At 42.4% G+C, this 9,943-nt stretch overlaps 3 protein-coding genes across 5 annotated transcripts; 2 read left to right on the top strand and 1 right to left on the bottom strand.

Moving 5' to 3' along the window:
* On the top strand, nt 1-2,972 carry LOC133906621 (predicted GPI-anchored protein 58). Its single transcript, XM_062348578.1, has 4 exons — nt 1-444; nt 559-742; nt 1,493-1,559; nt 2,182-2,972. Exons 1-4 carry the CDS (start codon nt 165-167, stop codon nt 2,305-2,307), a joined length of 657 nt encoding a protein of 218 aa, XP_062204562.1. The 5' UTR covers nt 1-164; the 3' UTR covers nt 2,308-2,972.
* A 3,142-nt stretch (nt 2,973-6,114) lies between these two features.
* Nucleotides 6,115-7,665, top strand: LOC133905649 (cationic peroxidase 1-like). The gene is made up of 4 exons (XM_062347424.1): nt 6,115-6,324; nt 6,398-6,589; nt 6,872-7,037; nt 7,280-7,665. The coding sequence occupies exons 1-4, from the start codon at nt 6,115-6,117 to the stop codon at nt 7,663-7,665; spliced, it is 954 nt and encodes a 317-aa protein (XP_062203408.1).
* LOC133906622 (biogenesis of lysosome-related organelles complex 1 subunit 1-like) lies at nt 6,448-9,424 on the bottom strand. Of its 3 annotated transcripts, XR_009907824.1 has the most exons (4): nt 9,082-9,408; nt 8,727-8,932; nt 7,708-8,230; nt 6,448-6,578 (listed from the first exon to the last, which is right to left on the bottom strand). XR_009907824.1 is itself a non-coding variant. In XM_062348579.1 (3 exons), exons 1-3 carry the CDS (start codon nt 9,194-9,196, stop codon nt 7,669-7,671), a joined length of 450 nt encoding a protein of 149 aa, XP_062204563.1. In that variant the 5' UTR covers nt 9,197-9,424; the 3' UTR covers nt 7,465-7,668. The 3 variants fall into 3 exon arrangements, 2 of the variants coding, with proteins under 2 accessions (XP_062204563.1, XP_062204564.1); XM_062348579.1 differs by lacking the exon at nt 6,448-6,578 and having other exon boundaries at nt 7,465-7,797; nt 9,082-9,424; XM_062348580.1 differs by lacking the exon at nt 6,448-6,578 and having other exon boundaries at nt 7,614-8,230.
* Nucleotides 9,425-9,943: the final 519 nt, after the last annotated feature.

Here is a 9,943-nt window from a genome sequence, read left to right as displayed (position 1 = left end):
CAAGCCATTAACACCCATGGACTCGAACTTTCTTCTCCAGGAGGAATCTTCCTCTGCAATGCAGTCCTCTCCGGATTTCTCCAGCTCCTCCCCTCTGCTCTTCCCGCTCTCCTCCCCAAACAGATCCAGCCCAATCCCCTCCTCGCCATTCGGGTGCCATTCTGATGAAACTCACCACCACCACCACCACCGCCACGCCACCGGGAGCGCCGGCGCCCGCGGAGCTGTCGAGCCCTATGTCCGGCGCCATCAAGCGCCAGCGGAAGGCGGCGGCGGCGCCGCCGCTGAGCGACGTGACCAACCTCCTCCTCCTCCCCGACATCCCGGCCCCAACCAAACCTAGGGGAACTGGACGCCGGCCCCTTCCACCGCCCTCCGACGCCTCCTCCACCTGCTCCTCCACCGCCTCGGTCACGCCCGCACCCAAGCCTTCCTCCGCAGCCGGTGAGTGAGCCCGCGGCCCCGGCCCCGTTTCTGCTCGATCTCGCCGCAGCCTACTGGCATTGGCGTCTCCGATCCCCATCGTGTTGGGATTTCTAACCCTGGTCGTTTCGGCAGTCCTCGAGGAGGGGTGCAGTGCGTTCAAATCGCCGGCCATCTCCACGGTTTACGCGAGGCGCGGGGCTACTAAGGCTGAAGGGAGGAGGAGGAACGGCACCACCAACAATGGCAAGGAACCCGCTGCTGCTGCTGGGACGGCGAGCTGCCCCCCTCTCGGAAAATCTACAAGAAACAGCAACAGGTGAGATCACTTTACTTCCCTGAGTCCAGTTCAATGTCACCTGCGTTTGGTAAGTTCAATTCAGCCCCCGCAGCGCGAGTACCTCCCTCCTGTGCAGTTGATTTTGTGATTTGGTGACTGTTAGCTTGTTGTGTGGCTGCTGGAAAGTGACTGGAGTTGGGGCCCATCAGCATTGCCGTTAGCTTGTATGAAAAACAGATAAGTATAGCGAAGTTTGAAGAATGCAGATTCCTAATTGTCTGTGAGAATTAAGTTAGTATTGGAAAGGGCAGAGTAATATTGTACCAACCTATCAAAATCATCATTAGTTTGAAGAATGTAGATTCCTAATATATGCATGCTGTTTAGTTTGCAGCAGTGTCTCATTAACCTTTTGTGCACACTACTCAGTTCAAAAGCGTATGTAATGACAAATGAGATTTCAAGCCCTGGCTGTTCCAGACTTGTCCAAAATGTTTCCGTTTTGATTGTTTTCAGATGATGGAATTGTTGTGACATTCTATATCTTAACCACTTGCTTGCTTGTTCAATGGTGCCATATGCATACATTAGAAAAACTTAAGCTAATTTTTCACTTTTCCGAGAGAATAAAGTTACCAAATCTTACACTGTGTTGGAACTACGTGCCAATCAGGACTTTGGGGTTTCTGTAGTTTAGTTATGTCATCCATAGGCCATAGTCAATAGTTAATTGTTGCAGTCTCAGTGCACTTCATTTTACTGAAATACTGAATCACACTTCTCTGTCAGGAAAACCTCTGTGGCTCAGGATACTCGTCCCATTTCTTCTTCAGCTCCTTGTCATGAAGCTAAAAAGGTAAGCAGCGTCACAATCTGAGTGTGTTCCCTGCATAAGGACCATACCAAGTCTTCTATTATTGGGACTTAGATCACGGTGGTCTCTTTGAGGATCTACATAATGATCTACAATTATGCTTACTACACAAGCTCATGTTTTTGTTGAAACATTGTCATGTGTTAATATCTAATCAGTAAAGCCATAGTAAGGTATGTGACTTTGTGTTGAAATGTTGTCTTCAATGCTCCTTTGCATAAGTGCATCTATTCTGAAACATTTATGTGACACCGCATACCAAAATATGGTGACATGAATATTTTTAAGGTTTATACTGCATTTGTGTGATGTAATGCTGCTACTTATGATGGCCATAACTCCAAGTATAATATGCGTCTTTATAGGCAGTTTATGGATCATCTTGCTTTGTGTCATCTGTAGAAATGATCATCTTGTTTTTGGTCTTTATGTAAATGCCATATTTAGTACATGGTCGAGGGGTGTGGATTATGAAAACAGTGGCTAGGGTATGTATAGAAGATTAGAAGCAGCCTTTTGGAATGACCTGAAAGGTAAAATTGTTGAAAATGCTAGAACTACAGCCATGATTTTCACCTTTCTCTTTACTTGCAATTTTAAACAGAAGCGGCCCTCTTCAAGCACACCCAAGCTACAAGAGGATTTTGTCAAGAAGCAGAGAGCATACTTTGCAGATATCGACGCCTTCGAACTGCCAGAGGAATATGTCTCAGAAACTGACCTGGAGTGAAAGATGAAGTTGATCCGTCGGGTCCCTGAAAATATATGGCCTTTTCTGTACAGAAGTATACTCGAATTACTTTTACAATGCAACTGAGAGTTATGGTAGCAACGTATAGCTCTTGTAACACGAGGCGGTTTACCTAGTGACCACTAGTAAATGCCCCACTAATGTTCCTTTTGCCCAAGCCTGTAGTAGTGTGGCATAGTAGTATGGCAGATACGGAGATGTGAAAACGAGGGGACCTTTGACAGTTTGAAAATTGAGCTATAACGCGGTGCTAATGACTCCGAGATCTTTTGCTTGTATGAAAGTAGCCACTCTGGATTATATTATTTCGTCTCGATCTCTCTTTGAAGTTTCTTCTTGCGCAGCTAGTTTTTGCTTGGGTGTCGTACACGACGCCGTTACAATTGTGTGTTTTTCTTTGAGTTTCTTCTTGTGCTACTAGTTTTGGCTTGGGTGGGTATCATATAGGAGTGAGGTATATCTAGGCCCTGATAGCATAGGAATTGGCAGTGTTCATCAAAGAGCGAACACAAATAATCGTATGTCTACCTAAAAAATGCACACGGGACAACCAGCTACTACAGATATGTAAACATTTGTAAACAATGTTACACATCCAACAATCCAGATTTGATTCAGGTCTTGTTATTGCATCCAAAGGTTAAGATCGCGCCGTGCCCCTTAAATTGCTGCATTGTCCGTCCCCCCTTAAATTGCTACGTGCACCCCATCTAGTTAGTATTTCGTTCTTCATTCAATCCAAATCAATTAGGGGGCAACTATCAAGCAAGCTAATTAGAAAATTACGTGCAACAATCAATCAAGTTAATTAGGAAATTATGTGCAACGTGTCCACGCCCACCTGCGTTATGTCGAGAGGACGTCAAATCGTAATGTAATAGCTGTACAGATTAGACTGCAATCATACCACCAAATACCAGCGTAGCTACGGTAGATTTCACTATCTGCTCTGTTGATCGTTGAATGTAAGTGGATCAATTGTTAATTCACTGAATTGCAGTTAAGTATGAGGCATCAGTTCAATTTCATACAGTCAGAGGCTCTTTTACTAATTTCACTCATAAAAGGCCAACAGACAATGAGCATAGGCTCAGAGCTGACCAATCAGCATTTCTCTTATCGTTCTGTTAATATGTTGTGTACTGCAAGTTAACCTCTGGTTCCTGTTTCAAATTGTCTACAGGGCATACGTTTCTATGAGCTTTGATTGTGGCGATAGCAGACTTCAAGAATAAACGTTGTCTTGTTACAAGTGTTGTGCATTGTTGGAATCAAGTCTACTGCAGAAAAAAAAAATCGAGAACCAAGTCAATTAATTGGATATCAGAAATTCATTGTGCCCCCGTCATCCCTGAAAGAATATCTTGCCAACGAATGGCCAACAAAATGGATGAACAATGGTCGCATGATTCTTCTTACTCATTCTCATTTTCAAGTGCACAACCATCCACAAAAAAGAGCGATGTGAAGAAGCAAGTGCAAGATCAGCAACCTCATTAGCCACAAAATCTAGAAGGTGATGCTTACTTTGCTGGTTTGTCGAAGAAGGGAATCAAGAGAAGACGGAAGATTGGAGCTGCAAACAAGGGGATTTTTCCCTGCACAAAAGGCAGGAAATTGAGTGAAGGTATGACCAACTTGTTACCGACATTTTTGAGGCAGTAATTTACAATTCTTCCACATACGTCACCACGTCTCATAGTGGTGCAATCTATGTTCACTTGTACTATTTTCTAGCTTGAATATCTCATCTGAATCTAGATCCGATCCCTATCACCGAGCATATTTTTCCTCATGACACACTTGCACATGAACAAAACTAACAATCAAATTCGAGCACAAGTTCTCCAAACTTGACCCACTCAATCCGTACAATATCCTAACAATCGTTATGCTAAACACTTTGCTTTTACCAATTTCACAATACATTTAATTTTTCAGCATTCATGATTTCACAACTATGTATCCGTGCAATCACTTTGGCAACGCTGCATAGCATGACCTCTTTCTTCTCTCTCCTTGTCTTTGGATGATAGGCACTGCCATTCTCTGAGCTACATTGTTCCTGTCCTTCCCGCTCGTTTTTGGCTCTCTTCTGCCGAGCTCAACAGTTCATGGAAGAAAAAGAGTAAAAAATAACAGCGTAAAACTAAATGAAAATAGTAGCAAATGAATGGAACACCATACTGGGCAATCCTCCAAACTAAAAGAGATTGCAAAACAAGCACACAAAATGAGAATTTTTTTTACAATCATAAGAGAAGCTTCCAAAGTTTGGTGGATATCCATACATGAAACATGAAATTAGCTATTCGTTTTTGTAATATCTTATGAACAGCTTCATGGTTTAAAAAAAAAAGAAAGGAGCACGCATCGACAAAAGTGGCTGATTCCGCCCAATTTGTTGACAAAGTAGGATTCGGCCAAATCGGAATGGTTCACACCTGAGCTTATGACCAAATTGATACTCAGGCCTGACTCACGCGTACAACCACTCCAATTTGTAAGACTGTTTGGTTCCGTTTTCGACCATCATTCGCCAAAATCGTTCTTAATGTTTTGCTTGTCAAATCTTGGCCAAATCATCATCCACAACTCCCCACTCAGCAGTGTATGGCAGTGCAGCAGTTCTAAATGGTTCAATGGCATGTCGTACTTTATGAAAGTTCAAGCTCATTGTCTACAGAGCAATAACAACTTTATGAAAGTTCATAGTTGATGCTCTAGCGTTCACTCATGGTAAACAAGAGGCTCAACAAGCTTCAATTGAATAATTATCATGCGTAAACACATCTGGCATGCATGCTACGGCCTGACACAAGAATTATTTTTCTTTGTTCCGTTTCGAGAACAATATAATATTTGCTACATTTTAAATGCGTGTTAGAACTTTTTGGGGATCACTTGTATATTTGGGCAACATCTATGCTATAAGTTATGGCTTTTTAGTTAATCATCACCTTTACCGACCATCCATTAAGTTACAAAGCACTGAATAAAGAACTCTGATGAATGTAATGCCGCTTTATTTTCTTCTAACCTTTCTCTATGCCTGTTATAATTTACTTTAGAGCAGAGGTCATCTAATTACTGAGGAGATTCAATTTCATGCGTATTGCCCAGCAATTTGCACACTCATATAGAATCCGAAACAATATGAACACCCCCAAAAGTCATTTTGCTATATATCAATTAGATATTTATTTACTTATCCCGAAAAAAATACACTACAGATGATTCGTAATCAGATCAAAACTTTTCTCAAGTAAGTAAATACATTACAGATTTGGCTAAATTCTATTGTCAACTGCAATAGCCACACTGTTGGTGAACAAGTCAGATATCCATAAATAAGTTCCGGCCAGTAAGAGAAAACAAAGAATCCTCTACGTGGAACTCAAATTTACTACCATATAACAATAGAACATCCTCTGAACAGATATGGTCAGACAGAGAATATTCAATTTTTAAGCATAAAAGACCTCCCTTATATGAATATTCTCTTATATCTTTTGTCCCCTGCCAAATTAGGACTAAGTTCAGTTGACATACTATACCAGTCAATGTAGGCATGACTTTGTCTGATCATATCTGTTAAATACTTAAATGCACTTTCGAATTATAGATCACTCCACTTAGCCTGATGAAGAAAATATAGATAAGAAAATGCGAAGAGTATTCAAAGCCACTTGCATAAGTGAGAAACTCAGCATGTGCACAAATTCTGCCTATAAATATCTGTGCACATTGACACTGGCCAATACACTGCTCTAAAGCCTGAACAAAATGGCTTACTCTAAACCCCTAACTTGCAGTGTCTTGGCCTTGTTGTTTGCTGCAAGCTTGGGTTCAGCTCAGCTTACTGTAAATTTCTATGACAAGTCTTGTTCAAATGCACTGTACACCATCCAAACAGCCGTGAGATCTGCAGTTGCAAGGGAGAACCGCATGGGCGCATCATTGCTCCGCCTCCACTTCCATGACTGCTTTGTCAATGCAAGTGTCCCCAAACCTGCACATATATGTCATACTTTATATTTTACTAACCATGGAAATCCTAACTACGCAGGGTTGCGATGGCTCAGTGCTGCTTGATGACACCCCAACATTCACAGCGGAGAAGACCGCTGCTCCAAACAACAACTCCCTGCGCGGATTTGATGTGATCGACAGCATCAAGGCACAGCTTGAGAGAATCTGCCCGCAGGTGGTATCATGCGCTGACATCCTCGCTGTGGCAGCACGCGATTCTGTTGTTGCGGTAAGACAAAAACGAAAAAAATAAACATTTCAAATTAGAGGTAACAAATTGGCAGTAAAAGTGTTTATGGTTGTGAACCAGAAGTAACAACCCTCAAGTTCGTGTTTATCCAGTATTTTAACTGGAATGATGGAAAACTCTTTATGTTTAAGAGATTATGATAATCGATAATTCTGGAACCAAGAAAGCCTCAAGAAGTACTAAATTAAAGCCAACATTCCCTAATGTTCAGAGATTCCAATACAAACAAACAATAGTAAAAGATGACCATTTATATTTCAGCTAGGAGGGCCTACTTGGGTTGTCAATCTGGGAAGGCAGGACTCAACGACAGCAAGCCTAGATGCTGCAAACAATGACATCCCTGCACCGACCCTTGACCTTGGTGATCTCACAAAGTCCTTCTCAAACAAAGGACTGAGTGCAACTGACATGATTGCACTCTCAGGTACTGTAATATTGAAATGTTTTTACCATCCAAATCATGTGAAGAAAGTTTTTTTCGTATACGATAACGAATGAAAGAAACCTGACATGTAAAAATTTATCCCAAAAATTGATCCCAGCCGCAGCTTGGTTACAGATTGAAACATATACCTGGTATTATAAAAGATAGTCCAAGCAAGATTCGTTCCTTGAATGCCAACAATACAGCTGTTGAATACTGACATGCAAAAAAAAAAAAGCCAGGGGCTCACATTGTTGGGCAGGCCAGATGTGCCAACTTCCGCAATCGCATATACAGCGAAACTAACATCGACACATCCCTTGCAACATCCCTGAAATCAAATTGTCCAAACAAGACTGGCGACAATAATATCTCTCCCCTTGACACTTCGACACCCTATGTTTTTGACAATTTCTACTACAAAAACTTGGTGAACAAGAAGGGTGTCCTACATTCTGACCAGCAACTGTTCAATGGAGGCTCAGAAGACTCACAGACTACCACCTACTCATCAAACATTGCAAAATTCTTCACCGATTTCAGTGCAGCAATGGTGAAGATGGGCAACATTAGTCCCCTCACTGGATCAAGTGGACAGATAAGGAAAAACTGCAGGAAGGTAAACTAAGACTCACATTATTGCACCCTGTGAAGGTGTGTGGTTTAGTACCTTGTAATCATCTTCATTGAAGGGAGAAGTGTCCCTTTCCTGATGCTGTAGTCCTCTTGAAAGATGTATCCACTGCTTTTTAAAGCATATCTGTCAAAGGAATAAAATGAGGTGAAGGGTGTTTTTAATGAAGTAATTGGTATGGCCTTTCAGTGTTTCAGCTACCTATCTTGAACTTGCAAGATCAAGGATAAAAATTGTTACGGTAATGGCACAATAACACCACCACAAATTAGTGTATTTCGATCACATATCCTCACTTCGAAATTGAAGGAAGCGGAGATGGTTCTCATAATACGAATGCATTGCAAGGATCAGTATTACAATTTTGCACAGTAAAACAGTTCTATACAAGGGACTTTACAGCTCGCATAATTCCAATCAAAGCATAGAATGAAATGAATACTTCCTAATGTTGTGATTGCAGGCAGAGTCATGACTGATGAATGCTGTGTATGGCTGCATTAATGCTTTTACAGTCAAAATCCATAATCTTCATCCAGTTCTCGAAATCTCCAATTTCCTACAAATATAATAAAACAATGGATGCTTCAGCAAAGACAAATGGCACGGAATATTGGATTCAATGCTTAGTGTCATGCATTGACAGTTCTGCAAAAAAAAAAAAAAAAAGGAAAAATGGAGGCCTAGTTAGTAATAGTCACCTTTCTAGCTTTAGTGATAACAGAACATTCATAAATTAATTCTCTAATCAGCTTGCGGTAGGATTTAAATTTACCAAGGTCAAAGGTTATACGAGGAACTAAAAGTAGTAGTTACAGAGTGATAATAATTTTCAATTTATTAGTATCTGTTCCAGAATTTTTGTGGTAGTACATGACAGTAAGGTTCTGAGTTTATGTGGTCTGAATTGCTGTCGGAACTCATAACTAAGTTATTCTATTTTTGGAACAAACTGTCAGAACAAAGGTCAGGGATGAGTTAAAATGTAAACCTACGAATTTGACAAGTGCTTAAAAAGAATTCGAGGGCATGTGACAAGCACCACGGTCAGTCACCTTCAAGTCTGAGCTGATTGCGTTGGTGGCAGCCAGCCACTGGTCAGTCTGCTTCCTGTACCACGCGATTGTACCGAGCAGCACGCGTGCTTCAAGCTCAATGCGCTTCTCGTCGACGAAGAGCTCCTGCATCCCGCCGTCGACCGTGTTCACGAGGAGATCAGCGACTCGCACCGCGCTTCCCAAAGCACCCTTCTTTGCTCTCTCTGTGCGGTGCGTAAAGGAAAGAGAGTGTCATAAATTTGCTCATGCATTTGAGCACGAACAACATTAACTGCAAATTAAGGAGAAAAGGTTGCAACTTGCATCATCAAATCACAGAAGAGAAGTGAGAGAAGAGAAAGGGATGGCGCACCAGTTCGTTGGCGTTGGCGGAGGGATTGGTGGTGGCGCCGATGCACGATCTGGAGCAGCGCCTCTTCCAGCTCCAGCTTCCCACGAGCCGCCGCCGCGGGTTTGGCTTTGTCCATCCCGTCCCGTCTCCGCTCCCTCTTCCTTACCAATCGCCGCCGGTCGCCGGAGGAATTCCCTTTGGTCTCTCTCCCTCTCTCTCCCGAGAGTCTCAAGGCCCATTCCAACCAAAACCATTCCAACCAGGTAAGTGCAATGTCTCAAAGCCCATTCCAACCAAAACCAAAAGAAACCGATTCGGATTAGAAATCCGAGCCCATCTATATATTTGAACAAGTCCCTTCCTCTCGGTTTGGGAGATCCATACGCGCGCTCGGTGATCTCCAACATGGCGAGTAGCATCACCGCAGGCCGTGTCAGGGTTTTAATCGAAACATCGTCAAAATCCCCGAGCACAAGATCGACATATAAGAGGTGATGTTTTTTAAACGAGATTCAGCTATTGTGCCTACATCCTCGAGGCACGACTACGGAGGTTCCTCATCAACTGATTCCGTCGATCTACGGTTGTAACGATGGTGTCTTCTATTTAAAGTTCCAAAAATATGAATCCGATTATAACTATATTCGTAGTCCCACCTAATTACAATTCAAATATATCTGTAATCGACCATGTATATATATTTGATATATATTCCAATAGGTCAGAAAGGCTAGGGGAAGCAGACCAACCCGGACGCACAACGTTGATGCCGCTACCGCGGTCTGGACTACCCTTACGACTACATCACTCTCTCGAGAGGCGATCGCTTCAACATCCCCAAAGGGGACGACAAGGAGGAGTGGATCCAATTCTTCAACGAAGT

Source organism: Phragmites australis, chromosome 23 (assembly GCF_958298935.1).
Source record: "Phragmites australis chromosome 23, lpPhrAust1.1, whole genome shotgun sequence".
Taxonomy (NCBI): domain Eukaryota; kingdom Viridiplantae; phylum Streptophyta; class Magnoliopsida; order Poales; family Poaceae; genus Phragmites; species Phragmites australis.
The sequence above is the reverse complement of the archived record's forward strand: the minus strand, read 5'-3'. Positions and strand labels throughout refer to the sequence as shown.

Excerpts from the sequence above, each read along its gene's own strand:
- LOC133905649 (XM_062347424.1), top strand. The coding sequence starts at position 6,115 with ATGGCTTACTCTAAACCCCTAACTTGCAGTGTCTTGGCCTTGTTGTTT. Across the intron at positions 6,325-6,397 it reads TCCATGACTGCTTTGTCAAT|GGTTGCGATGGCTCAGTGCT; the intron begins GCAAGTGTCCCC and ends CTAACTACGCAG. Across the intron at positions 6,590-6,871 it reads CACGCGATTCTGTTGTTGCG|CTAGGAGGGCCTACTTGGGT; the intron begins GTAAGACAAAAA and ends TTTATATTTCAG.
- LOC133906621 (XM_062348578.1), top strand. The coding sequence starts at position 165 with ATGAAACTCACCACCACCACCACCACCGCCACGCCACCGGGAGCGCCG. Across the intron at positions 743-1,492 it reads TCTACAAGAAACAGCAACAG|GAAAACCTCTGTGGCTCAGG; the intron begins GTGAGATCACTT and ends CTTCTCTGTCAG. Across the intron at positions 1,560-2,181 it reads CTTGTCATGAAGCTAAAAAG|AAGCGGCCCTCTTCAAGCAC; the intron begins GTAAGCAGCGTC and ends AATTTTAAACAG.
- LOC133906622 (XM_062348579.1), bottom strand. The coding sequence starts at position 9,196 with ATGGACAAAGCCAAACCCGCGGCGGCGGCTCGTGGGAAGCTGGAGCTG. Across the intron at positions 8,933-9,081 it reads CCGCCAACGCCAACGAACTG|AGAGAGCAAAGAAGGGTGCT; the intron begins GTGCGCCATCCC and ends CGCACCGCACAG. Across the intron at positions 7,798-8,726 it reads CAATCAGCTCAGACTTGAAG|ATATGCTTTAAAAAGCAGTG; the intron begins GTGACTGACCGT and ends TTCCTTTGACAG.